This window comes from Equus przewalskii, chromosome 29 (genome assembly GCF_037783145.1).
Source record: "Equus przewalskii isolate Varuska chromosome 29, EquPr2, whole genome shotgun sequence".
Taxonomy (NCBI): domain Eukaryota; kingdom Metazoa; phylum Chordata; class Mammalia; order Perissodactyla; family Equidae; genus Equus; species Equus przewalskii.
The window spans coordinates 38,922,398-38,950,278 of record NC_091859.1 but is presented as its reverse complement, the minus strand read 5'-3'; the positions used below and the strand labels follow the sequence as shown (position 1 = coordinate 38,950,278).

Sequence of the window (27,881 nt, the reverse complement as noted above, 5' to 3'; positions counted from 1 at the left end):
ACTTACCTTGCTCCAGCCTTGAACCCCCACTGTTCATCTATACTGTGCACTCACCCTACAGAATATTGAGGTCCCAAACACAATTGCATATATGGTCATCACATTCAAATTCAGAGAAATAATGTACAAGTGAGAGGTGTGTTATTTGCTAGCTACAGAAGAGAGCAGGAACCTCAAGGAGAGGAAGGATTGCTTTAAGTTCAAAAAAGACAAGAGAGAAATGAATGCATTAAGTTTAAATTCTTAACTCTTATTCACTGTAAAATAGGCAGATCTCTAGGCAAGATGGGTCCACTGCTTTCATAGACTTGGTTTTTATGCCTTCTGGAAAGAAGAGGAAAAGCTACGAAAAATAAACATTGTTTTCCTTGAAAGAGACAGGCTACCCAGAGCACTGCATCCCTCAGGGTCAAGTGTGAGCTCCATCACTCATTCTGGATACAAAAGCCCAGGGAATAAGGACTGGGGTCCAACTTCATGCCAACTGAGGACAAGCTGACCTCACTAAATGTTTTCCATGTCTAATTTCTGTGGCCACTTCTTACCAAGATGGTCCCTGTCTCATCCTCTACACATGGGTGAGATGATGTAATAGCTGATTTGGCCAAAGAATGAGGAGTGCAAATAAGACACAGGCCAGACAGTTATTGTTCAAACAGCAATGTTTAGTTGTACAACACATAAAGTCTAGCAACATTTACACAACCAGTTTGAGTGTTGGCTTGTTTTCAACTGGGAAATTTAACCATAATGTCACCAAAAGGTTGGCTGGGACTGGTAACATTTAAGAAATGGGTCGTTCTTGCATCCCCTAGGCTTGGGCCTCTTGCTCCATCAGGACTTGTAGATGAATGGCCCACAAGTCACCAGCCTTTGAGCAAGTTGTGTCCAGGTGGAGATGGGGAGTGGGTGGGCAGGGAGGGGATTCCATAAAGACACAGTGTGTGGGGCAGTGGCAGCCGACATTCGCAAACATTCATGCATCTGATGGGGCTTTGCCCTCCATTGGGTATTCTCCACTAGCCTACAGTGACCAACTGTGGCCAGGTAAATTCATTACTCACATTCACAGGGTGGAGGTGGGGGGTAGGAATAGTCAGGGTAGGTGGGAAGAGATCCCTCTTATTGCTAAGTGGACAGAAGGATGTTTTTCTTCCTAGAGTTCACATCTCATGGATTTCTGGAGTTTTTTTGTCTGTGTTTGGTTCTTTTTTTAAGTTTGAGGATAAGAAAGTTAACTCCAGAAATGTGTCTTCAGGAAAACCACTCTTCCTAAGTGGCTGCATTATGGCGTGGGGAGGGTGTGAAACCGCACTCTGGGCCAGCCACAAGTGGTGATTTTTAAAAATGGATCCTAGCCCTTGCTCCCCCACATCTGTAGTGACCCATCCTTACAGATAAGCTGTAAGCAATGAAGGAGACACCTTTGTCCCACATCGGGGCTCACACAGCTGACGTCCACAAATCTGACAAGCAGAAAAGTTGCTTTCTTGACCCTTTAAGAAAGCCAAGAGGAGCTCATGCAGATGAATGGATAGGGAGCAATGCCATTTCCCTTGGAGATGGCTACACGTAGCTGGTATGGGTTTGCAAGGGCAGAAGAAGCTCTTGATGAGTTCTTTCACCCTACAGATGGGCTGGGACCGGCTGACACAGACGATGGAGGAGGGCAGTGCTGGCAAGAACTCCCTTCCACTGGGAGAAGAGGGGTGGTTTGGATAAATGGAGGAAGCAACTGTCCTAAAGAGGCAGCTGGCCCCTCCCACCTACTGAGGGCTCAGAGGGGCTGAGGGGATGGGCTGAACAAGCACAGCACTAAAAAAGGCATGGCCCCGCAGCAATACAGCTGAGAGGAATGGAGGGAGAAGCAGCGCTTGAAATGGCCTTCATTCAGCAGTGGGGCAGGGGGTGGCTGGCACAGGTGGAAGGACAGTGCCCAGGAGGCCTTCTCCCTGCAGGGGGGTGGAGAACGGTTGAGGTGTGGAGACCAGCAGCTGGCAGCAGACATATAAAACAGCTTCTCCAGGGAGGCTGAGATCATGGCTTAGGGGCGCCCAGCATCATTCTCCTACTCAGCCTCTCCAACGCCCACCACCCCCACCCGAGACCTTCCCCACTAGTCCTAGGTGTCCAGTCCCATGCCTCCATACAGGACTGCTCCCTGTATAAGCCAAGGGATCCTGCAGAAAGGTAGCAACCTCTGGGCTCTAACCCCGCTGCTGTTCTGCGCTGACAGGTGCCTACCCTGGAATAACTTTGTGGGGGAGGCAGGAGGAACTTGGTAAAGAGCTTCCAGGAAAGACTGAGACCATAGGTTTGGGGTCACTGGCAATCTGATCACTCACCTCTTTCTCCTGGTCTAGTGAATCTTGGTCTTCAGTCTAGTGTTTTCCTAGCACCTGAGTGATAAGGGACTATAAATGCTGGGATTTGTAGAGGACCATTAAAACACCTAAGGTTGGACCAGGAGATAGGACAGGAGGTTGTATGAGGTTATTGTAAACTGTTATCACTTGGTGTTTTCCCTTGCCTAAGAGCAAATTGTTTCTCCAGCCCCAGATTTCAGCCACTTTACAAACTAGAAGAGAAAGAGTAACCTTTGTAAAATAAACAGGGGATATATATGCATTAATAAATACAGGGCTGAAGGGAAAGGCAAGAAGAGTCTAAATGTTTGATTGTGGGTGTCGTTGGGAATGTCTACAGGAGTCAGGAGGAGGAATTGGGGAAAAGCAGAGACAGACAGACAGACAAAAATGTAGTTAGCTTCAGCACAAGAGTGAGAGAGAACAGAATGGAAGGAAAGAGGGGGTCAAGTATGGATGAGAAGAAGGGAGCAACAGAGAAGCCAGCTTTAAGGAGGAAGAATCCTGATGGAGAAAAGGGAGGTGTCATTTAAAATTTGTCTCTGAAGCCAAACCACCAAGAAAGATAAATACTGTATATAGTTCTTGATACTTCTTTAGACTCAGTTCTTCTAGAACTTAATGCCTAAAAAGAGGGTTGTCTCACTTGACCAGCAAGCGTGCTGCCTTAACTGAACACTGGGAACCACATACCTCGCAGTGTTTCCTCCTTTGCCTGGGCTGCCCACAAGCTCAGGGCCAATTTCAGCGATCGACAGAAGGAACTTTCCTGCCCATTCCTCTCTATCCTCCTGTAGTCTCACAATCTCAGTTTGCACTGTCCTATGCTTTCAGCTGTGATTTTATTTTAAGGTGACCTAAGTCATTTTTGGAAGTAGACTGGGCATCAATCCTACATAGAGAAATGTAGCTAAAGTGGATTAGTCTACAAGGAAGTGAAGGAAGTCCAGACATGGGCAGGATGAAGAAAGGAGGGGAAGGGGAAAAGAAAGAAAGTGGGAGCAGAGGCAAGTGAGGCGAAGTGAATGTGGAAGGCAGCAGTCTGTGACAGCGACAGGTGGTAGCTTTTGGACAGTGAAGGCAACACAGACTGAAGGGTGGAGCTCTCTTCTCCACTTCCACACACTAGTTCTTTCTGCAGGAGCCCAGCTCCGGCCTACCGCTCTGCTCTTCCCTGACCTTCCTTTTCCCAGGAAGTCCCAGCCTTACCCCAGACCACCCCGGGCTGACAGGGAGGGTTAAGGCCCAACCTCCTCACCCCCATCCCAAGTCTAGCTCCGCAGCCTGTCCTTGGAGCATCTCCACAGTCCCAGGCTGTGGGCGGGTTCAGAGAAAAGAAAGAGTTACCTGGGGCTCACCTGCTCCCATCATTTTTAAATGAAACCTCCCCCAGACCTCTTGAGTGAGGCACACGGCTTTGTTCTGGGACACAAGGAAAGGAGACAGATAATGGACAGCCATGGAGGAACCAAACTTACAAGGGACTTTCCAGGGAGGGCACTGAAAATACCTCAGCCCTGCGCACACACACACAGAGGTACACTCTCTCCCTCTCTCTCTCTCTCTCTCACACACACACACACACACTGTAGACAAGATGCTCCACAAATACCAGACAGGCCTGTGGGACAGAGTAGAAAGGAAGAAGGTGGTTGGTGGTGGTATTTGGGATGTGTGTGTGCGGAGAAGTGGGTATGTGTGATGATACAGAGAAAGGGTCATCATGGGTTACTGTCGTGGCTTTCCTCTGTGTCCACGCTCACCGGAGGGAGGCCTCCGTTGTCATTGAGCCGCTTGGCCCTGTACGTCTCATAGTGGATGTTATGTGTCACTTCCTTGAGGTCCTGGAGGTGGGTCCTGAAGGACACAGGGTGAGAAGAGAGAGGGATGCGATTAGGGTTCGGGGGAGGAAGAGGTGACCACATCTGAGGTTAGTACATCGCTCCCATGGCCTGGACCCAATCACTGGGACCTACTCTAGAGAGCCCATGATACTTCTCAGCCCCTTTTGCTTCATGATGGGAGCTGGAACTGGGGCAGAAAGTTCTATCAGAGAGACCTGGAGACTGAGGAAGTGGATCTAAACTAACAGCCTCCTGACCCCAAATAATAAACCTGCCATCTGTGGGAGGAGTGCATCTTACCTGATGACAAAGTCTCGAAGCAGGGCAAACTCACAGTGGTTGAGGTTTTCCACTGTGAACAAAACAAAACAGGTAGCCATTTCACTAACACAGCAACGCCCAGCAGGCGAACATCTGTTCAGGTCATGCAGGCGTTTAGGAGAGAGCCACAGACTGGTTGCTGTGATGCCTCTAGAGGTTTGCTCATCTGGGCACTTCAGTGCATAGGATTTTATTCATTGGACAAATATTTATTAAGCAGCTACAATGGCATAATACCATTCTAGACTCTGTGGAATAATAGCTAATAGGACTATTATATTTCCCATTTTATAGAAAAGGAACCTAATACACAGAGAAACAGAGAAACTAATACACTAAGAAACTTGCCCAAGGCCTAAAACACAATTCCTATCTTTAAGGAGCTTATAATCTGATTGGAAGACAATAACAAACATAGAAAATGACAATCAAACCATCTTATAAAAGTCACGTACCACATGATAAATCTAACTCAGCACAGATTGAGTGCCTACTATTTGCATATCACTTGCCAATGACTGTAGGAGCAGAAGAGGATTAAGACAAGAACTCCCTAGTCTCACAATCCAATGGGTAGGACAGACATTCTCATAAATAATTCCAATTCAAGGCAGACGATGAGAAAATGCTATTTTAAAAAAATACCAACAAAGGGTCACAGGAAAATGAGAGACGACATGTGATAAATATGACAAATGTGATACAATGGGATGAACTTGGTTTTGGAATAAAAATATCTGGGTCTGAAATTCAAGTTTCACCACTAACAAGTCATGTGATCTTGGGCAAGATACTTAACCTGCCTGAGACTCAAGTGCCCCAGCGCTGATGCTCTGACAACAGTCACAGCTAGCCTGCTCCCTCGGAGGGTGAGCGTATTAATGAGCTCATTGAAGCGATTCTTTGAAAACTTGCAGAATCCTTATGACCTTCCCAAGGTCACATCCACTCATAATAAAACAAAAAAGGCAACATCTGAACAACCCTTCTGCAGTTAGTCAGATCACATCCCCTTTCATGTGAAAACCTTTCTCTGGTTTTTCCCGTCCTTATTAATCTCTCCATGTTCTGAACTCCTTTGACATGTGAGTCAGTGCCTCCCAGGCAGGTGCTAAATCGGTCTTTTATTGCTTCCTACCTGTAAGTCTCATCTTCTCCATTAGACAGTAAGCTCCTTACGGCAGGGTCTGGCTGGCATTCATTTTGATTCTTACAACCTAGGACAGTGCCTTGACCTATACATGCTTAATAAGTGAGCATAATTGACCAGCAGCCAGTTCTTCAAGAAGATGCACTGAATTACCTTCAATGATCCCCCAGGGAGTTTTTCTGCCAAGGACTCGTTTGCCATTCACTTGGTACTCCTTGTCACTTCCCACCACAGCGAAAGGCATGCTCTCCTGCTGGAGGGGGGCAGAAAGACAAGGGAGACACGTGTGCACATCATCCTCTTGCAATCTGGGCCTCCAGAGCATAATGGCATATGGTCCTAGGCTCCTAGCCTTGAACTGCACCCTTCTGATGCTCATTCACTGATCCCATTGATGGTAATGGCAAGGCTCTTGTCTCTTAAAAAGAGCACTGGACTGGAAGTCCGAAGTCCTGGGTCCAACCCTGATTGTACCCCTGCCCGGCTGGTTAACCTCAGTAAGTCAGCTTTCCTTCAACTGTAGAATGCTTCATACCTTTCACAGCTCTCTAACACAGGTTTGGTTTGATGTGGAACAACTCTGTGAGCTAGCTGAGATAGACAGACCTCTCTTAAGTGATACCCACCCAGGTGACAGCCAAAGTACTGATGCTTTACACTGTCTCCCATCACACCTGCTACCTGCATCCGCTGACCTCTCAGAGCTCGAAGGCCACTGTCCGATGTGCATAGGCTCCTCTGCTCCACCAGGTGGGCTGTATGTTCACCAAGAGCCTGCTGTTTGTCCCCAAATCTATTTGCCTGATGTGTACTTGTTATTGTAATTGGACAAATTAACTACTATATAAGCTAAGGATATATCAGTGTGGAGAGTTGTTTCTCTGCAAATGAAGTTGAATGTTTCAGAAAGACTTGATAAAGGTGAGTTGCTTTTGCATTAAAAGTGGAATTATGCTCAAAGAAGAGGGCTTGCCTCTATATGAAAATAACGTTTAATGAATGTGATATATGTTTTGTTATTTTAACTTAATAATTTCATGAATATTTATTTTAAAACATTTAAGATTTGTATGCATCATATTTTTAATGATTTCTTCACTTCAATTGATTTTTTTCAATTAACTGACCAACTACCTGTCTCAACCACATCAGATAAGGGGCTCCCACTAGATGACCACACGTAAGGAGGAGGAGACTCAAGAGCAAAGTGAGTGAGTGACTAGCCCCAGGTTGCAGCGGTCAGTAGCAAAGCCCAGCCTAGAGCTCAGGATTCTGATGGAGAATCCCAGAATTGTAGAAGTTGAGAACTGAGAGAGATCTTAGACATCACATAGGCCAATCAATGGTTTGCAAGCCTTGAGATTCCCAGGAGATATCACAGGGGCTGCTGAGAAGGCAGGGCTCTGGGCCCTGTGTCACTTAGCCAAAGCAGCTCTGTTTTTGTGTTTTAGATACTAGAGTTCTGTCTGACATTTAATTTTTTAAAAAAGGTTCTTCTGAGGAAAAAAAAAAAGCCTATAAGCTACTCACCTAGTCTGACTTCTGAATTTCATAAAGGGGGAAACTGAGGCAGAGTTCTGACTACAGCATAGATACCTCAGACCCCAGCCTGACACTTTTCCTGCCTGTGCCCTTCCATTACCCCCCATACTCTGGTTCTGCTTGGCCCTGTGAGGGAAGAAGAGGCTTTTGTGTGGTCTGGGGGTGGATGGCAGCATTGGCTTTCTGGGTGCAGGGTTCAGAGTGCTGGCCAGGGCACCTAGTCCTCATCCTCTCCCATCACTTCTGCTCTGGATCAGGCAAGTGAGGCAGGGAATACAGAAGGGGAAAAGTGGTTGGAAAGAGAAGCAGTACACGATACACATCCCAGGGGACCAAGGGGGCATCTGCGTGATAACAAGAGCCCCAGGCACCTACCCGGATTTTGTCATTCTCTGTTTTGTCCTCCAAATCCTCATCAAATTCCTTCTGGGGGTAGAATTCAATGCCATTTACTTCAAGCTCCTTGCGGACCTAGGGGCAGGGAGGAAAAGCAAGGTAGCCAAGTGTCAAGATAATGGGAGGGGGGGTGTGTGCGCACGCACTGAAGTCAGAGAGATGAATGCAGCCTTTGATAATCCCCAGTCATCTCTGAACTCTGAGGCCCTGGGCAGCAAGAACATGCTGAATAAAAGCAAGCCCCAGTCACACCATCACCACAGCCCAGCTTGAGATAGAGTGGGGGTGCAGGTTCCTCATCTCAAGGTCCGTAAGATTAGGATTTAGACAAACAGCACGAATTCTACATGGACAGTGCTCATGCTGCTGCATGTCACAGTCCTGTTTGCAGGGAAGCGAGCTGAGTCCCCTGACCCCAAGCCTCTCTGTCTGCCCTCTTTCAAAACTTGATTTAAGTCTCACCTCCTCCAAGAAGCCATCCAGGACCTCTTCAGTGGTCTACTTGATTGTAAGTTTCTTGAAGGCAGCAACTGTCTTTATACTTCTCTCGCATCCCCCCATCCCCATCCCCCATGCATCCAGCACCGGGCAGAGCTTATAGAAGATACCAATAAGGACTAGTGGGTTTGATTAATTAGTCTAGTCCTTCAACCTAACATTGAGGAGTGGTTTCTCACGTTCATGGTGATTTACGTATTCAGTGGTCTTCGCAGGTAAGTGCAGAGGGTGGAAAGAAGGCAGCCTGAGGCTGCACTAACTTCCCTTCCTCATGGTCCCCAGACACCACCAGCCCAGCCTCTTTAACAGTTAAGCAGGAGCTGAGTGGGAAGGGAGGGGAAGGTGAGGAGTACAATAATGGAGGATAGGAGATGGCTTGGACCGGAGGAGGGGAAGGAGGGATGGGCAGAGGAAAAGGAGGAGGGGGCCTTCTCACCCTTTGCTTGAATTCAGACTTCTCCTCCAGGGTCATGGTGTCAGCCTTAGCAATGACAGGGATGATGTTCACAACTTTGCTGAGGTGTTTCATGAACTCCAGATCGAGAGGTCGCAAGCTGGGGCCCAGAGAAGTCAGGGCATCAGAGCTACCTTGCCCTCCCCGACTCAGCCACTGCCACCACTCCAGGGCCACCCTTGGGACAGGAGGACTGGGCTGGGGACCTGGCCGAAGCCAAGAAGCTGCTCCCTCTCCTCTGAAACACACCCACCATCTATAGACCAGGCCCCAACTCTGCCCACACATGGTCCCCCATCTCCCTTTCTCTTCAAATCCTGCCCCCTTTTAAGCCCAACTCAAACCACTGCTTCACAACATCTTTTCTGACTTAGGGATTTCTTTCTCCTGGGAATGGCTCTGGACTGTCATCCCCACCCATATGTCCTTGTGTCATGGTTACTTGTGTGTGTCTTATTCAGCCCACAGGACAGCACTTCTTGACGGGCCTCCTCCCAGCCCCCAGTTACTCCTGCAGGTGTCCAGCTGGGGGCCTTGCCCCTTCTCCATCTGAGGGCCCAGCTCCCCCAGGGCTCTAGGCCCCAGTCTGGCTCTGGTTCAAAGTCCAGGGGACTCATTAAGTCAGGCTGCCTGATGCCTTGCTCTGACCTTGGGTCCAGGTTCTAGGGAGGGATAAAGCTAGCCTTTTTATTGAGTTCCTGGGCCCCACCTTCAATACCTGCTGAGTACCTGATTCCTCCAAAGTTTATGCCATCCTCTCAGGAACTGAACTCTGGCCCAGCGGCTGAGCTTAGTAATAAATTATAAGACCTCCCCCAACAGGAAGGTTGCCTGCTCCCCCACTTGCATCTCTCCATCCTCTGCTGGTGCTCCCTACCACACAGCCCCACTTGCTACTCACAACCAGAGTTCCCACCATGCCCACTTGTGGCCAACCTTCATCTCTAGATACCTGGCTCCACCTTCCAAATGCCCACAGCTGGGTCCAACACCCACCCCAAACACTAGCCAATCGAGTAGCCATGACCCTCCCCATTTCACCCTTCTTGCTGCCCCCCTACCCCAGCCTTGTGCAAAGCAGGTATCTATTGAATAAACGAGGAGCCCTCTGGTCACATACACCAACTTCTCGCTGCTGGCACAGTCAAGCTATGGTGCTGGAACACCAGTGGGCAGCACAGGGGCTGATGTTGGTCAGTTTTACTCTCCTAGCAAGAAAACCAGCCTTTCTTGGGGAAAGTCTGGGGAGTCCCAAGGTCCCAGGGCCGTGACTATATTGGGGCCCACCTGGCCCTCCCCAGCAGAGACCAGGTATTGATTATCCACTATAGAATGGGCACAGATGATGCAAACCAGAGGTAGGCCCAGCAATGAGGGTGGGACTGGTACATACGAGTGTCCTGTGGGGGAGATGAAGTAGAGGCAGCAGTGGACACGAGTGTCAGGAATGCGTTTCTTCCTCGCAATGTTCACCTCCTCCTTCAGGAACTTCTCATACTGTTCATTGATGTACTTCTCAATGGGTTCCCAGCTGGGGGGTGGGAAGAAAGCAGATGGATGTCCCAGAAGGACAGGGCCCTGGGAGCTCATCTTAGGCATGGTCAAGTAACAGTCCCCTCACATCCTTCTCATTTCCTACCTCCTCTGGTGGGTCTAGAGTATTTGCTGACCATTCTCCCTCTGCCCCCATGGATGACTTTCCTTGCAAGCAAGGCTAGAGTTCCCCGGGGGAACTGGCCCTCTGACTGGGCTATAGGAACCTGCAGAGCCTCACCCCATGCCAGAAAGCAACACACACTTTTGCCACCTCCATTACTTATTAGCTGGGAGGCTCTGGGGAAGTCTCTGCCCCTCTCTGAGACTGTTTTCTCATAAGTAAAATGGGACTAACCATAGGAGCTTGGAGGGATTCATGTAAGGATTAGAAAGAACAAATGTACTTATAGCAATGGCAGATAGGAAAGCCTCAGTCACGGCAACAATTCATTATTATCACGACTACTGTCATTGTTATTACCTTCCTCTATCAAGGGGGATGCATATAACCAGAGAAGAGGGCAACCAGTCACTTTTCTAAGATTGTTCTAAGTTGAGTTGTTTGGTAGCCCTGCCTGTCTGTGGCGCACAGAGATACAAGTCTCCATCTCTATCTGGGAGCAAACTTCTGCCTGGAACCTTCCATCTCATTCTGAGCAGCTTATTCACCGCCTTCTTGGCTAGATGCTGACTGCAGCTTCGCTCTGTGGATTCCCAGAAGCTCTCTCCTCATGGAGACTCCCCTCACTCCTGTTTTTCACTCCTGCTCTCTTTGTCCAGGGTTATGACATCTGGGCCACAGGCCAAGCTCTCTGCCACAGCCTTCAGGTCAGCCTGGATTCACAACCCAGTTCCCCTGGTTCTGTCTGCCCTGCCCTTCTGCCAACTGTGACAGATCTGCTGCCACCTCTACGCAATCCCTTGGTTGAAATTCCCTCCGCACTGTCCCCTCCATCCGGACACCTGGCCCCAGTGGGCCTCTTCCCTTGTCTCCTTACAAACCCCCTCTCCCATCCTTTAGCAAATCTTCCCGCCTAACCCCTCAGGATGGAGGGCGCAGGTGGTCCTCAGTGTGAATGAATCTGCACCGCATTTGATATCTTCCTGGCAGAGTCTTTAGGGCAGAAATCTCACAGGCAGACATATACCAGTTTTCATTGTTGATCTGGTCTCCAAAGCCCGGAGTGTCGATGACGGTCAGCTTCATTTTGACACCGCCTTCCTCTATCACTGGGGGATGAACAGAAAAGGCACCAGGGAGGTCACTCTTGCAGCTCATGCCAGGTACCCTGCCACCCACCACCCAGGGAGACCTAGGTTCCTTCCTTCTTCAGGACCAATTATTGGAAAAGTCAAGTTCAGGGTCTTCCCCACTTCAATACCTTTGTTCATGCTGTTGCCCGCACCTGGAACACCCACCCTGCTTTCTGCCCGTGTAAATCCCACCCATGCTTTACCATCGGGTTCAAGCTCCACTCCTTCCTTTCTAACTCCCCTCCCTCCCTTTTCTCAACTTGCACTAACTTTCTCTAAGGACGTGGCTGTATAGAGTTTAGGGCTTCATTCTGTTCTGTCTTGAACTTGCCTGTCATTTGTCTCATTCCCCAATAAGTCCCATTCTTTCCCCTTTCTGGCAGAGGCCCCTCTGCACAATGCCCATAGGGGTCCCTGCCTGGTCCTCACCGTGCCCGATAGCTTTGATCTCCACTGTCTTGGGAATCTTCTCCTCCCGGTTCCAGCTGGAGGCCTTGCGGCTCACTTGGGATTTAAAGAGCGTGTTGACCAGTGTTGACTTGCCCAGCCCACTCTGGCCTACAGAAAGGCAAGAGGAGAGGAGAAGGCAGAGAGACCCCATGTCCACCTCCTGAGCCTAATATTTCTCCCCTGAGCTTACAGAATTCTAGGGCTGTGATCGAGGCTAATCCCTTGTTTGAGGGCTGACAGTGGGGAGGAGGGGCTGAGCTGGGAGAGCAGGAAGGTGGCAATGGTTTTCTGCTTCCTGCTTTCCTCCATGACTGATCACGGAGAAGGACTTGGGGAAATGTCAGTTGGATTTCACATTCTCTCCTTCCTGGAGCCTCAGGACCATTGAGAAAGCAAACAACCTCTGCATTTGTCTAGCATAGCAGATTTTTGTCCTATTTTTGCTTGACTTAAGTTTTTGGTCTTTAATAATACTAAAAGTAATAACAATTACTTTGCATTCTGATACAACCTCATAGTGCATATGCACTTTCACATCTGTTAGCAAAATTTGCCTTGATATCAGTCCTGCAAATCCCATGGCAGACCTATCTTTATCCCCAGGTGAGGTGGTCCTAGAGAGAATAATCCCCGTCCAACATAAAATATGTGCAAGGTCACATAGGTAAATAACACATGACTAGGGACTTGAACCCAAGGAAGCTCTCGGCTCCATATCCACTCTTTATTCTAGTGTAGCGGTTAGTGTCCTGCAGAGATAAATGCCTGAGGGGGTACTGTGAGAGGAGGAGGAAGAAGCTGAGCAGGCAGGGCCAGCCCCTCACCTCCACTTCCTTCACGATGCCTCCCTTTTGACCTGTTTTACACATGCAGTTCTGCAGAAGATTTCATTCCACAGAGGAGTTCCACAGCTAAAAAGTGTTTGAAGACCACTGATCTGAGCAGTGCTTCTCAAACTTTACTGAACACAAAAATCACACGGGAGAGCCTTGCAACTGATGAGTGGCATCGACATCACCTGGACACTTGCAGGAAATGCAGGATCCCAGGCCCCACCCCAGCCCCATGACTGAGAATCTGCATTTTTAACAGGACTTCCAGACGAATCATACGGACAGTAAAGACCACGAAGCACTGGTCTAGAGCATTCCTGGGGTGTATTAAGAAAAGGACCAGGCTGGGGGACAGGAGCCTAAGGTTCCAGACCCAACTGTGCTGTTTCTCTGAAGGCCTTAGGACCAGCTGTATTTGCCCCTCTGGGCGTTAGGTTCTTTACTGATAAGATGGCAGGGAAGGAGGAAACTGGATGAGATCAGGGAGGACAAATAAGGTGCATTTCTCATTCTAACTTATCAACTGGTAGTAGCCACCCAGACCAATATGTTAAAAAGGTTACAAATGGGCTCAGTACTGAATGTGTGCCATGATGGATCAGTGATGTCTGCCACAGGTGCTGCTGGGGAGAGAAGTGGCCCACATGTCTTATGCTTGCCATTCTTGGTCTAGATGTTTTCTAAGGTCATTTTTCTTTAAGTATTCTTGAGTGCCAAGTGCTGTGTTAGAATTGGAGGTAGTGGGGGCAGCAAGACATCCTCATCCTCAAGGAGCCATTTAGTGTGAGGCAGACCAAAACATAAGCAATTACAATATGTTATAATAACCACTATGAAAGAGATAACAGTATTATAACAGTGTAATGAAGGGAATCTAATCCAGTCTCTCTGGGATCAAGGAGGAGTTCTAGGAAGAAGCAACAAGCTGAAACCTGAAGAAGGACTTCAAATGACCCATGAGAAGCTGGATGGGAGTTCTAGATAGAGGAAACAGCATATGCTCTTTCCTACCCCTGGGGTAGGAAAGAGAATGGCAAATCCAGAAGAACTGTTCCTTATAAGTGTGGAGTAGAATGCTACATGGGAAGTGGTAGGAGATGCATGGAGAGGTAGGCCAGACTAGGAGTTTAAACCCTTAAACTTACTGAAGGATTTTAAGGAGGATGGGTGATTTGATGAGTTTTGCAGGTTAGAAGAATTATTTGGTCACTGATGGACAATGGATTGAAAGGAAAAGGAGAGAGAGAACCAGGAGGGTCAGTGCCACTCAAACTGTGGCCCATGGCCCAGCTGTGAGCTCCAGGAACCATCAGCTACTGGTTCTTGAGATAAGAAGTTTGCACCAGAAAGTAAATCAACTATGCCACCAAGCACACTGTTTGGTTCAGATGATGTTTTTTATAGCAAGACTTTCCAGATGATTTACACTGTGGCCCAGCTCCTTATCTTTGAGCAGCACTGGGTCAGGTGGCCATGGCAATCCAGGTGAGAGACCTGGCTCAGTCTACGGAGGTAGCAGTGGAAATGAAGAGAGTGGACAGACTTGAGAGATACTTACAAGGTAAAATGGATAGGACTTGATGACTGGATTGGGGGATAAAGGAGAAAGAAAGAAGGATGACGCCCAGATCTCTGTTTCAGCAACTGAGTAAATCTCATTGAGATTGGGCAAAGCTCCTTTCTGGCTCTTACCTTCTGTGACCCAGTGACACTACTTAGTGACCAATCCATATCCTGGAAATGCTCTCTAAGCTTTAAAGTACTACAAAAGATCAGAAGTAAGACCATCCTTCATCTGATATTCAAGCTGTGATCCTGAAGCCACCTAGCTCTTGGAGGTGGGAAAGGACATTGATGACTCCCCCATGCTACACACCTGAAAGCAGGCTGAGCAGGGCTTAGAGGCTTCCTGTGTACACCCAGCTGGTGATGGGGCCAGGATGACCATCCACCCAAAGCTCCCATCCCTGGATCAGCTAGCCTTGAGGGGAGAAGTTCAGGCCTTTGTGATCAACACAATGAAATCTTCCCTGGGAAGAGCTCATCCTAGAGAAGCCAGGGCTGAGGCCATCCCAGGGAAAGAAATGGGATCCTCAGTGCTGCCCACCGCCAGGGCCTCCGGTGACCACCCCCGGCCTTCCATACCGACGACCATGATGTTGAAGTCGAAACCAGTCTTCATGGTCTTCTTGCGCATCTGCTCAATGATGGTGTCGATGCCAATGTAGCCCAGCAGGTTGGAGTTGATGCTTACGGGCTTCATGGGCACTGCTGGCTTAGGCCTGGGCTCAGGCACCAGCTCTGACATGGCTGCGTCCGTCCTGGTCTCTGGGAGCCCTGAAAAGCCAAGATGGGAGGAGTGGGCTGGAAGAAAGCAGAGGTCACATGCAAGCCACACTATTATTCTCTTGATACATAATCATACAGAGTTGGGACTGGAAGGGACCTTAGATGAAATCCAGTACAGGTCCCTCATTTCACAGATGAAGAGACTGAGGCCTAGAGAGGAAAGGACTTGCCTAAGAACACAAAGCAAGTCAGATGCACAATGTGGACCAGTGCCCAGATTCTCCAGTTGCTGGGGCACTTCAAATGCACCTCACTGCTCCAAAGCACCGTATCTGTGCGTCTGATCCAGGGGTTTCTCCACCTTGACACTATTGACTATTTTGGGTTGGATAATGATCGTGGGGGCTCACCTGTGCACTGCAGAATGTTTAGTGGCACCCCTGGCCTCTAGTAGATGCCAGTAGTAGCCTCCTAGTTGTGACAAACAAAAATATCTCCAGACAGTGCCAAATGTCACCTAGGGGCAACACTGCCCCAGTAGAGAACTACTGGTCTAAGAGATGTCTGGGGTTATTCCAACCTTAGTCCTGCCCCCCAAATAAAGAGAAAAGACCTTTTAGGATAGTGGACCTAACATCTATTGACTGTTTGCCACTTCCCTCAGTTGCTTTGTCTTTTAGAAGAAAATAGGGTTATCCCCACTCTACAGCGTGAGCACCACTCCTGTCTCCCAGCCTCAATGTCCCCTCTGTTCCATGAGCACTGCTGCAAAGTAGGGGTGCCTGTGCTCTGAGGAGCCCCAGACACCCTCCTAGCCATAGTTTTAAATCTATGGGAGGAATAAGTCTCCCCTTTTGACCAGGAGAGAGAGGATAAGGCCCAGATGGCAGCAGTCACTTGCCTAAGATGACATAGTGTATCTTGGGATGGTGGATGGCAGAAGAAAGGAGAGGCTGAAGGAAAGGCAAACATCCCTCTAGGTCTGGGAGATCATGGGTATGTTCACACACAAGAGAAACCTGTGTGATTCCTCATCAGGCCACTGCCCACCAGGATGAGTTTCCGGACAGAGCAACTCCATTTCTCCATCCATAAAATGGGTGTGTGTGGTGAAGTGGAAAGAGCCTGGCTCCACTTCTTGCCAGCTTTGTGGACTTGGGCGAACCACCTCCCCCCTCTGAGCCTGCCTCTTCATCTGTAAAACCGTTAGGATGGTGATTAAGGCTGTGACGAGCATTGCATGAGGTACAATGCCTAGCAGCACCCAGCACAGTGCCTCACAGTTCCACACCCTCTTGTCTCTGCCCCTTTCAAGTCCACTGGCTTGTCAGGAGGGGAAATGAAGCCATGCATATGAAAGCACTTGCGAGAGGGAGGTGCCCCAGATGCTAATTACACAGCATAGTTATTGGACTCCATGCTCTCTTGAGGACCCTTCCAGCTCAGCAATTCTAGAATCCTATGGTTCATGGTTACCGCCCTGCAGAGTCTCAGGCTTACAGAGAAGACTGATGGAGCGGCAGATGGGCAAGAGGGAGAGGGGACAGGAGTGCCTCCCTTTCCCACCCCCAAACCCAGCCAGGAGTCTGTTCTTGTACCCCCACCACCTGGTCCTTCCACCGATCCTGGCAAGACTCTCTCTCCCAATGGGAAACTGTTCTGCCCTTGTCACTCCCAGGCACAGCCAAATCTGACAAAGCCTCGGGATCTCCCCAGGGCCTGGCGTGGCTCCCTCCTGCTTCCCAGGAAGCTGTTGCCAGCCAGGCAGCTCCAGACGGTACCAAGATTGGCTCAGCCCTACAGCAGCTGACTCTCAGCAGCCTGGCCTACTCCTCCACTCTCCACACGTGGCTCCCAGGCCCCACTCAACACACCTGCAATGGGGGCCAGTCAATGCCCCATTTTCCCTGCCCAGCTGCTCACACGGCTGGCCCTTTCCATGGTCCCCATGCCGCTACAGCTGAGCCCATTTGGTCTCCACAACTTGTGTTGTCAGATAGATCCATCTATGTGTGCATTTGGCGGGTGATGAGGGGGAGGTGGGTGTCTTACCCCATTTTACAGCCCTAGAAAGAGAATCTTCTATTTATTCATGGGAGTTTTTGTAAATATTCTTATAAAATGTGTGTCCTCACCATGGTCTGCTCAGCCCTTGCCTGTCAACTACAGCATTCTAAAAGATCATTTCCAAAAGACAGACCCTGGTTGCGAGAAGCCGTCTGCCCACCAGATTCCCAGGCAACTTCTAGGAGCCATGGCAGGCCTGCTGCAGGTCCAGGACATGAGCAGATCTCTTTCATTCTTCCAGCAGGCACCTACTGGCACCCATGTGCACACTGTATAGAGCACCTGCTGGCAAGCTGCCCCTTCTAACCACATGCCAATTACATGCCAGTCACATGCTAACAACCGCCACCCATCAGCCAAAAGTCCTTCAAATGTGCAGCGGGTCACTCTTTCCCAGCCTTTGCTGAAAGACTCTTTACCCACTCCAGCCCTTGGCTAAGTCCTACTCTTCTTTACTGCTCAGCCCAAGTACCACCCCTCAGGAAAGCCTCTGCTTTCATGTCTGATGTGATGCCCCTCTCCTTTGCTGCCTTGGCCCCCTGAGTACATTAGTACTCATCATATATATTCATTCATTCATTCATTCATTCACTTCATCCTATCCAGGCCATTTCATATGCTGTCAAATGGGAGCCTACTCCAGCCAAACCCTAACTGCCAAGGACAGTTTTGGACCCTAAACAAGGTCCTTGCCCCCAAGGGCCCACTGTCTGGTGAGGGTGCCTGACAAGTACACAAAGACCTCCAGGGCGCAGGACAAATGCTGCTCTGGAGTTGAATTGTGTAGCTCCATCCTCTGCCCCTACAGCTCCTCTGCTCCCACCACGCTGCCTTCAAATGGGCAGCTGACCCAGGCTTGACTGCTGGCTAGGTGACCCCTATGAGCCTCCGTTTTCTCCTCAGGAAAATGGGGATAGAACCTACCTTGCCGGGTTGCTGTGAAGGTGATCTAAGAGCATGGACGTAAATTACCTGGCATTGAACATATGCTAGTTTCCAGCCTTCTTCAGGGCAGGCGCCATGTCTCATTGATCCCTGAGCCCCAATGTACCTAGCATAACATGAGCACTCAACAATGAATGAATGAATGAATGCCTCACAGCAAGGCAGATGTCATTTTAGAACCATTACCTTTCTCCTCCCTCAGATGCTGTGCCCTTTGCATAGCAGCTGATCCCCAGCCAGCAAATGGCAATCGTATAGGCCACAGCTAAGGGGACAGACTCTGTTAAAAGACACCTTCTCCCTTCCCTGCAACAGGGATTGGAGGAGGGCTCCCCAAGTGTGGGGGAGAGCTCAGGATGGGGTCACAGCAGGATGTAGCTCAAGTATGCCATCCTGGCTAGAGGCTCCCAGCTCTCCCAGGGCTCCTGGAGAGGAGGCGATCTGTCTGCAGCATCCCCAGCCAGGAGCCACCTGCCCCATCAGTGCTCCAGGGAGAGGCATTGTCCACCTGACTCAGCTCTGGCTGAGTCCCCGACAGAAACAGGACCCCTCCATCCCCATGCCAAGCAAGGAGGACCACGGTGCTTTCTTTTACAGACAAATGAATGGCTTTGTCTTTGTCTGGCCCAGGGACCCCACCCCTCAGTTGGGAAGGTGGCAGCAGGGGGAGGGACCTTTCCAAAATAGCACCTGCCTCCTTGGCTTAGTGGGGGTGGGAGGATGGGGAGTCTTCTCCTTCCTAAGCCAGAGATCTTCCCCAGGCCCCAGCCCCTAGCAGCCTTTAAGACCCCGCCCCCACCCGCAAAGGCAATTCCAGTCCACCCAGCTCCAGCTCTGGCTCTCAGAAAAAGAATCACAAAAGATATCTTAGTCCTTTCCCATTCTCTGGAGCAAAGGGCCCTGGGACACCCCCTTCCCCCATCCCAGTCCTCCGGAGGCCAACGAGTTCCCTTGGAGACCACCAGCTGGTGTCTGTCTCGGTGTGCGCCTGTCTTGTGTGGGGGAAGGGGTCTCCATGTCAGAGCACAGGTCTCTTGTCTGGCTGTAGGTGGCCCTGATACCTGTGCGTGGGGTACATGTGTGTGCTTCTTGGTGTCCTCCAGCATGGGGCTTTCTGTGCGCATCTGGGTCCATGCTTGTGTGTCCGTGGGTCTCTGTTTCTCCCCGCTTGCTCGTGTGTGCATCTCTCTGGGCATGTATATCTTGGAGTGTGTGCCACCGTGTGTGCGTGTGTCCGTGCCTATGTCACCGCGCGTGGGCTCCTCGGCGCAGCAACCCTCCCCCTGGTAGCACCTCCACCCGGGCTTTTCCGGGCCGCAGCCTCCTCCCGGCGGTCGGCGGTGGCCGGTGGCCGGGCCGGCGGCCCTACCTTTGGACATGAATCCTCCTTTGTCTCCGTTCCTCCGGGAAGATGCTCAGGGCTCGGGGCTGCAAGGCTGAGCCGGGCGCGGGCTCCTCCTGGGCCGAGCAACCCCTGCAGCCGGGCCTCGCCCCTCCGCGCTCTCCGCCCACCCGCCCCGCCCGCGGCCGGGCCGCGCCGCCCCTGCGCCCCGCGCTGCCGCGCCTGCCCGGGACTTCCCTCGGCTCGCTCGGCGCCGCGCTGCCCCTGCCCGCGCGCACCGATGCCGCCGCCGCTGCCACCCGCACCACGTGACTCGCGCGCCCGCCGGCCCCGCCGAGGGCCCCTCCCCCGCCTGCGCCCGCGCCCGCGCCCGCACCCGCTCCCCGCCCGTCCGCACGCGGGAGCGGGCACCCGGTCTAGACTACGGGTGGCCGGTGTAGCGCGCGGGGGCGCTGTGCCTGCAGGCTTGGGATGCCGGGCGGGGAAAAGCGCTCGCATCCCAGTCCTGGTCCCTCCCCCTGGATCCCGCTCCCGGCCTCCTACCCTCTTGGCTGGGACGGAGCGGGGGTGGGGGGCGCAGGGGAACCGGTGGCAGCAGCGGGCGGCGGTGCGCGCGCGTGAGTCACGCGCTGGTTGGGATGTTGCGCTGGCTCAGCGCTGTCCTGCCCCGACGCGGGCGCCTGTAGAGCCCTGAGTCAGGGGCCCGGGTTCCAGGCCTGGCTCCGGAATGATGAGCCCTGTGACCTTGAGCTTGGTCAGGAACTTTCCTGAGCCTCAATTTACCCATCAGAAAAATCTTTCATGCATTCAGTCAACATTAATGGACAGCATGTTACCAGGCCCTGGGGGGACAGGGATGAGGATGACCATCCCTGTCCACAAAGGGGTCCAGGTCTAAAGGGAGAGACAGAAAGCTGGACTGTCCTAAAGCAGTGGGGTGGGGTAGGCACGGGGTACTGTGAGTGCAGGGAGGTGGGCTTCCTGGGAAGAGAGAGATTTCTGCAGATTTCTTGGGGGAAGTGAGGGACAAGAGGGACAGGCAAATGGAAGTGAGAGGGAAGAAGGAAAGGGCACTCTGTAGGGAGGGGGCAGCACAGGTGAGGTGACCCAGAGGTGAGAGCTGCGGGGTGTCGAGGGACAACTCAGAACTGCCAGTGCAGCTGAAGCAGGGAAAATTCCAGACAGGGATATAGAGCTAAGAGACTGGAGAAGTCCAAAGCCTTAGAAGCCAGGCTAACGACCTGGACTTTAAGGAAAGATAATGGTGAGTCACCAAAGACCGCTAAGCCAAAAGTGCTTCCATCAAATATGAGTCCCTGTGGGGGCTGGCCCCGTGGCTGAGCGGTTAAGTTCGCGCACTCCGCTGCAGGCGGCCCAGTGTTTCGTTGGTTCGAATCCTGGGCGCGGACATGACACTGCTCATCAAACCACGCTGAGGCAGCGTCCCACATGCCACAACTAGAAGGACCCACAACAAAGAATATACAACTATGTACCGGGGGGCTTTGGGGAGAAAAAGGAAAAAATAAAATCTTTAAAAAAAAAAAAAAAAAAAAAAAAAAATATGAGTCCCTGTGGCAGCTGTGTGGAGGAGGGAGAGCCCTGGGGGAGATGGGAGCAGGGGGGAGGTGGTGGAATCACTGGGCAGAGGGATGGAGAGAAGGGGACAGACAGCCAAGTACTGAGGAGGTAAATCCACAGAGTTGGAAATAGACTGGATGGGATGAGGAGCGAGAAAGATGAGGACGAGGATACCTGGGTTTCTGGTGTGGCAGTGCCTGCAGCTGAGAAAGGGAGATCAGGGAGGGCAGGAGTCAGTTCAGAGAGAAGGGCAGCCTCTGGACATGTCCAAGAGATGTCTGGGTGGAGAGTCCAGCAGGCATCTGCATTTCCAGAGGGAGGGCTGGGCTGAAGATGGAGGGAGAGCTGAGGTCGCAGAGGGAGGAGTGAAGACCCAAGCCTAGGTGAGCTTCCCCAGACAGTGTGCAGAGCACAAGGCAAAGGGGTCTGACAACCCAAGACCCAATTAAGGCATTGGGCCAGGTGCCTTCCAAGCATCTGCCAGATCCAGAATCTCTGAGCCTTTGAAATGTTGGGAATGAGGCTGCCCGAAGTAGAATTCCAAGACCTGAGTTCCCATTAGCTTACTGCCACCAACCAGCTGTGTGACTTTAGGCATGTCACAGCCTCTCTGAGACCAAATGAACTTGTAATCCTTGTGTTAACCCATTTATAGTTCTATGTAGGATTTCCATATATACAAGTTTCCAACTCACCTTTCAGGACTAAAGGACTGGAGGTATGGGACCAAGAAAGAGAATTCCAGGTGAGGTACCTTTTAAGCAACAGCTATTTTCCCAAAATGCTGAGTGTGCATGATTTAAAAAGTCGCAGGTGAGGTCACTACTGACATCCAGAAGAGGGCCACAGGGATGACTTTTAGACAAATCGCTTACTGAAGAGCTGGTCTGTGTTTTCATGTAGGTGGTTTGTTGCTAAAGCTGGACTGGGCTATAGATCGCCTGATTGTTCCAGCTCTTCAGGCAACAAAGAAACAGCCATGGAAGATACTAAAGGAAGGACTCAGCATAATTGCTCCTCCACAAGTCACCCCCATAAACCTTCCTTCTGGTGGCTTCCCTCAACCTGACCTCGACCTGGCAGGTTGGGACCCAGCTCAGGGTGCACCCCGTGTTCTATCCCTCAGCCCCGTTCCCTTTTCCTCCGGTGCATTTGACTCTGACCCTTAAGTTCCCCCTCCCTTTCCAACCTATCCAAGCATAATCCATCTCCAGACCATATCCCCCACCCCCACAGCAGGCCCATGCATCCCCAGCCAAGCTCTTTGCACTTACCTTTGATTTCTCTGGCCAGGTCCAGTGTGGAGGGCTCTGTGGCCCGGTCTGTGGCACCATCTTCTGTAGCATAGTCCAGGGCTGGGTCTATGCTTCTGCTTGGCATCAGTGGGTAGGTGGCTGATGTGGTCAGGTTAATGACACTATCCAGTGTGGTCCCCCCAGTGGCTGAGTCTTGGGTGACCGGCACAACCGAACCCATGGCTGTACCCTGCTTCCTTGTGTCGAGAGCAAGAGAATCCATAGTTCTGTCCGGTTTGGTTGTATTTGCTCTAGCCAAAGCCATGGCTGTGTCCGGCCTGGCTGTACCCGGCTTGACTGGGACTGGTGCTGCCAGATCCACAGTTGTGCCCTCCGTGGTTGCCTCTGGCTTGGCTGTGCATGCTGTAGCTATGACTTTTCCCAGCTTCTCTGGCTCTGGGGTTACCAAGTCCATGACTACGCCCAGCTCAGTTGTTTCTGCTGTAGTCAAGGCTATGGCTGTGCCCAGTTTGGTATCCAGAGCAGGGAACTCTGTACCTGTGTCCAGTCTGGATGTGTTTGATGTGGCCAAATTGATACCCAACCTAGGTCTGTTGGTGGCCATTGTAGCTAAATGTCTGGCTGTGCCTGGCTTCATTGTGTCCAGAGTAGGTAAATCCATGGCCATCACAGGCCCCATGGCAGAGGTGGCCCTTTGGAGATGCACCCGGGGTCTTGGGATACCCCTGGACCGGGACTTGCCTCTTCCTGGGGAACCTCTAGTAGGCATATGGGCAGTCACTGGGACAGGGTGCTTCTGACCCACTGAGCCTGACCCTGCAGGGCCCGGAGGATTCTGGGCTAACCGGGATTGGAACGGTAGGGCCAGGTAGGAACTCACCAGGGGCTTCTCCACTATGGGCATCCTGCTGGGTTTGGCCAGACCTGGGTTCCCTGGGCCCTCGGAGTGGACCCTGACCCCTGGCACCAGGGTCACAGATGGTGAGCCTGGAGTGGGCAGCCTCCCTCCTCCCTGAGTGGCAGCCTCCCTGCCTGAGGTGGGCAACTCTTCCCAGTGAGAGGGTAGGGGACCCAGGGACCATGCCTGGCTGTTCTGACGGAGCGTTAAGGAGATGGAGCTGAGCTTCCTGGGCACAAGGCTATTATCAGTGTCCTGTGGAGGCATACTCCGGGCCCTGGCTCCAAGGCCTGGTCGGCTGGAAGCCTGCGAGATGTGACTCTGGGGGAAGGCATCCAGACGGATGGTCTTCCTGAGGACAGGGATGAGCGGGGACACCCCTCCAGGGAGCTTTGTGGGGCGGGCAGGGCGCCCCAGCAGGTGGCTGCGAGAGAAGGAGTTTCCAGGGCTGGAAGCTCTGTGTGGCTGCATCTCAAAGTCGTGGTCCATCCAGGTCTTTTGTCTTCCCCTGAGGAATCAACAGAGAGAAGGGCCCGCGCAGGGGTGAGGTGCTCAGCTTGCATTTCTTTGAGTCCTAGTTCATAAAAAGCATGACAACGTCTTTACTAAGCAGAAAATTAATTTTTAGTTGTCAGTGTTTGCCAGGGTCTGGTAAAATAAGACATTATTTTAAAATGCATAATATGTAAATCATATGAAATGCTATAGAGTAATTGTTTTCTGTTTTCTGTTTTTTGTTTTCTTTGAGAAGGTTAGCCCTAAGCTAGCTGCTGCCAATCCTCCTCTTTTTGCTGAGGAAGACTGGCCCTGAGCTACATCCGTGCTCATCTTCTTCCACTTTCTATGTGGGACGCCTACTACAGCATGGCGTGCCAAGCAGTGCCATGTCTGCACCCAGGATCCGAACTGGCGAACCGCAGGCCGCCGAAGCAGAATGTGCACACTTAACCGCTGTACCAGTGGGTCGGCCCCAGTAATTGTTAATTAAAGCATAATTTATCATTTTAATATTATACAGCCACTAAGGTATGAAGTAGTTTTTAAAATTGAGGTTCACTTTATAATTTCAAAAATTGCTAAATATACATATATAAATTTCTAATACAAATATAATTTCTAAATATAATTTTTAACAATGACTTGTAATATATCAGGATATAAAATTGTGGGGTCCTCAAAGGCTTGAGTTTTATATTAGTTATCAAAAACTCTAATGCCTAGAGGTGGAAAAAAAAAGCACTGCCAAGTCTGAAGGGGCCTTGTTTAGGGGACCCCAGAGGAGGGCGGTGGTTATTGGAAGCCTGTCTGCCGCTGTCTCTTCCAGAAGGGGCCAGAAGGCTCTGGGTTCCCACCCACAGCAACCAAAATAGGAGTTCAGGCATCCAGGTAGGAGGCTGAGGGATGACCGGTTTGGTTTAGGAACAGGGTCTGCATTTGGGGCTCCCACCCAGAACCAGGAAAGAGCGCTGGGCTGGCCTGCTGCTGGAGCCAGAATCAGAGCCAGAATCAGAGCCAGAATCAGAGCAGGAGCTGAAGAGGGCCCTGGAGAAGGTGAGGCTTGGGATATGGAGTGACGAGTGCTCGGAGGAGACTTGTCCAGTGAATGAGCCACATTCCCTGCCCCTGGGGAACCGGCCAGGCAGTGAAACAGGCAGGGCCACGCTGGAGGGCAGAGTTGTGGGAGAGCATTAGCTCAGTCTTTGGTTTCAAATGAGGGAATTTGGGCCTGGGGCTGGGGTAATTCGCCTGGCAGGCCCAAAAGTGAGGAAGCGTGGCATTCTTCTGAAAATCCACTGTGGGGCTCCTAGGCTGTATCGGGGATGAGGGGGAGACAAGGCCGCAGGTGCACTGGGGCCTAGGCCAGGCCACAATGGTGCTCAGGTGCTGGAAAATGACCTGGTTGGATCTGCAGGTGGGAATGGTCACTCCGGGGAAGAGTGACAGCAGGATAAGAGGGGCACGGAAGTGAAGCAAAGAGAGTGGTGAGGACGCTGTTGAAACACTCCGTGGACTGGGGTAGTCTTGGGAAAGGTGGCATAGCACTGGAGTAGATGCAATGGACTGCCTGGAGGAGGGGAGAGAAGCTGGTCGGGAACTCTGGCTGTTGGTCTGTGCAGGTGAGCCATTCCCGAGAGGGGCTCCAGGGGCACCAGATGACCAGCTGATGTGCACTCTGGGCTCCATATAACTTACCGGCTAGAAGAAAGTTGTTTCTGTTGCTTTCAACACAGCAGGCTGGGACATGATGCTTCGGGGCCCAAGCCACTGTTAGCGGGAAGGGATCATGGGAGAGGGGGGGATGACCCTATAGCCAGGTCCCTAAGGTCTGGAGCAGGGGATCTGTATCATCCCTCACAGTGCCGCCCCAGCCCCTCATCCCTCTCCAGCCACATACTTGTACCCAAGACTGTGCCAGCCTCCATCACCTCCCCACCTGGCATGTCCCTGCAGCCCTGACCTCCTGCCCTTATTCACAACCACACATCCCTGGGCAGACGCACATTTACCCTGCACTTAACCACAAACATCTACCCTCTATGTGCACACCCACACACAGAGAGCAGGCCAGAGGATAGGATTTCTGAGATCTGTTTATTCTAACGTCACCAAATCGCCATCCCCTCACTGAGCCTATACCCTCCATTGATGCCTTGGTCCTGTTCCTCCCTCCTACACACAAATACCCACCTACCTTCATCAGAGAACAAGAAAGATCCGGTAGTCCTCAGTCTGGGAAGCTGAGGCTGATGCAGGCCCCTCACCTCCTCTGTCCCCAGAGTCTGGCCACTGTGACCTGCTCAGGGTCCTCGTCCCTCTGGTCCCCTCATGGGCTTCCACGCAGCCTCCAAGCCACAATTCCCAGGCCTAGGGCCCAGCCCTCTCCTGACCTGTCCCACCAGCTACATCCCTGGCTGGGCTGGGCTCTGGGGCAGGGAGGGGCTGGCTTCTCAGCAGTGGGCGTCAGTGAATGGCTTCTCTGAGCCTCTGGAATCCTGAAGGGCCATGGGAGGCTTGTAACAACCCAGCTGGGCTGCCCTGGACTCAGGGGGTGGTGCCCTGCTGGCTGCCCTCCCCAAATCTGCTCTGTCCTCCACAGACTCTGACCCCTGGAGAGATGTCTCCAGTAAGAAGAGGGCTACTCTGAATATGGCCACACTGGCGGTCCCAGTGCCAACCTCACTTCTGCTTTCCCTCTGCATTGCCCCCATGCCCTGTGACCCCCAGGTCATCTTGCCCACCCACCTGAGGTCTTTCCTCAAGCAAGCGGGAGTCCCTAGGGGCTGAAGCAGGGGCTGTCTGCTGCAACGACTGTTCCCTGAGCCCCTGTCACTCCACGTGGACCCCATACTTTGGCCCTGAGGATGCGCAGATGACCCAGCCCTGCACCTGAGGACACCCAGAAGGCCACCCACCCTGGCTCTGGCATTGCGGGTTGGAGCCCTCTTGTCTGTTCCCACAGCACCCTGGGCTGCCTTTATCATAGCAATAGTAATAATAATGATGGTGACAGTGCTAGCTGCATTTACTGAACTCTTACTATGTGCCGGGCACTGTGCCAGGGCTGGGAAGGAGCTCGAAGTCTGCTCAGGAAGCTGAGTATGTAAACAGATCCTTACAGGAACTATAAGACATCAGTGACGGTAAACACATCCTTGGAGCACTCACCTGAGCCAGGAACTAGGCTGAGCATACTTCTGGCATCTCCTTTAATCTTCACCTCGTCACCTGCCTTTTGCTGGTGAGGACATCCAAGTCCACATGACGCTGTGTGGTCTGGTCTATTTTCCTGTGTGTTGCTCTTCTTAGCAAGTGAGCTTCTGGAGACACACTGGCCAATAGAATTTTCTGCGATAATGGAAATGTTCTATATTTGTGCTCCCCAATGCAACAGCCACTAGCACTCAAATGTGGCTACAGTACCAAGGAACTGAATTTTTTTTTATTTGATTTGATTTTAATTTGTGGCTGTCATATTAGACAGCATAATTCTAAAGGGCCTGGATTTTATTTTCTCTGGGTCCTAGGGCCTGGCAAGAATCAGCCTCATAAGTTTCTGTAGAATGAATGAATGAAATGCTTGAATGAATGGTGACTGTGTGGACGTGGGACTTTCTCTTCTTATCCAGCCTCTCCCCTTCAAGCTTTAAGTTTTCAAACTTGGCTGTGCTCTGGTTACCAGGGCAACCTGCTGGAAGTCCAGTGGATGGGGGAGGGGCACTGCCTGGAGTTCTTCCCCGTTCCCTCCCTGCTCTGAGGCCCAAGGACTAGCCCAACTTGAGGGAGAACAGAGCTGGCTGGGGGAGGGGACGGCACAGTTCTGCCTGGACAGACAGGGGAGGGGGAGCCTTTCCTGGCCACCCCCACTGGATCGCACTATCTCTGTGAGGAAGACACCTGAGCTGAAGTCAGGGGCCCTGGCTTCTCTCCCTACTTCGGCCAACAGTTCATTGTGCAACTTCTGTCAGACCACTTGCCCTTCTGGGCCTCGGTTGCCTTTTCAAATAGGGACCAGATGCCTTCATGTAGTCTCTTCTAGCTTGAAGATCTAGAATTCCTCCCTCTCACTCCCTGCCGGGCTGTTAGGGCCTCGAGAGCAAGGACTGAGTCTCCTTCATCTCCGTGCTCCCCCTGCGTATCTGCCCCGCTCTCTCCTCCCGTGTTGAGGGGCCTGGAGGACACCCCCTGCCCGGTAACTGCAGGCCTGAGTTCAGCTGCCCTCTCATGGCTGAAGGTGGCAATGACCTCCTCGTGTCTGTACACAAGTTTCTTTCCCACCAAATGAAAGACTGCCAGGCCTGGAAGTGGCTTCAGAGGACAGACCACCACCCAAGCCAAAAGTCATTGTGGTGGCCTCCCAG

General features: G+C 51.5%; 1 protein-coding gene across 10 annotated transcripts; it reads right to left on the bottom strand.

Annotated features, from left to right (window-relative positions):
• Nucleotides 1-644: 644 nt before the first annotated feature.
• SEPTIN3 (septin 3) lies at nt 645-27,205 on the bottom strand. 10 transcript variants are annotated; one of them, XM_070599608.1, is made up of 13 exons: nt 26,689-27,205; nt 22,143-23,530; nt 14,790-14,981; nt 11,791-11,919; nt 11,256-11,337; nt 9,965-10,102; nt 8,554-8,671; nt 7,599-7,694; nt 5,835-5,934; nt 4,511-4,562; nt 4,130-4,223; nt 2,346-2,399; nt 645-1,952 (listed from the first exon to the last, which is right to left on the bottom strand). In XM_070599608.1, the coding sequence occupies exons 2-12, from the start codon at nt 23,509-23,511 to the stop codon at nt 2,382-2,384; spliced, it is 2,388 nt and encodes a 795-aa protein (XP_070455709.1). In that variant the 5' UTR covers nt 23,512-23,530; nt 26,689-27,205; the 3' UTR covers nt 645-1,952; nt 2,346-2,381. The 10 variants fall into 10 exon arrangements, with proteins under 10 accessions (XP_070455709.1, XP_070455710.1, XP_070455711.1 ...); XM_070599609.1 differs by having other exon boundaries at nt 5,835-5,931; XM_070599610.1 differs by lacking the exon at nt 26,689-27,205 and adding an exon at nt 25,715-25,943.
• Nucleotides 27,206-27,881: the final 676 nt, after the last annotated feature.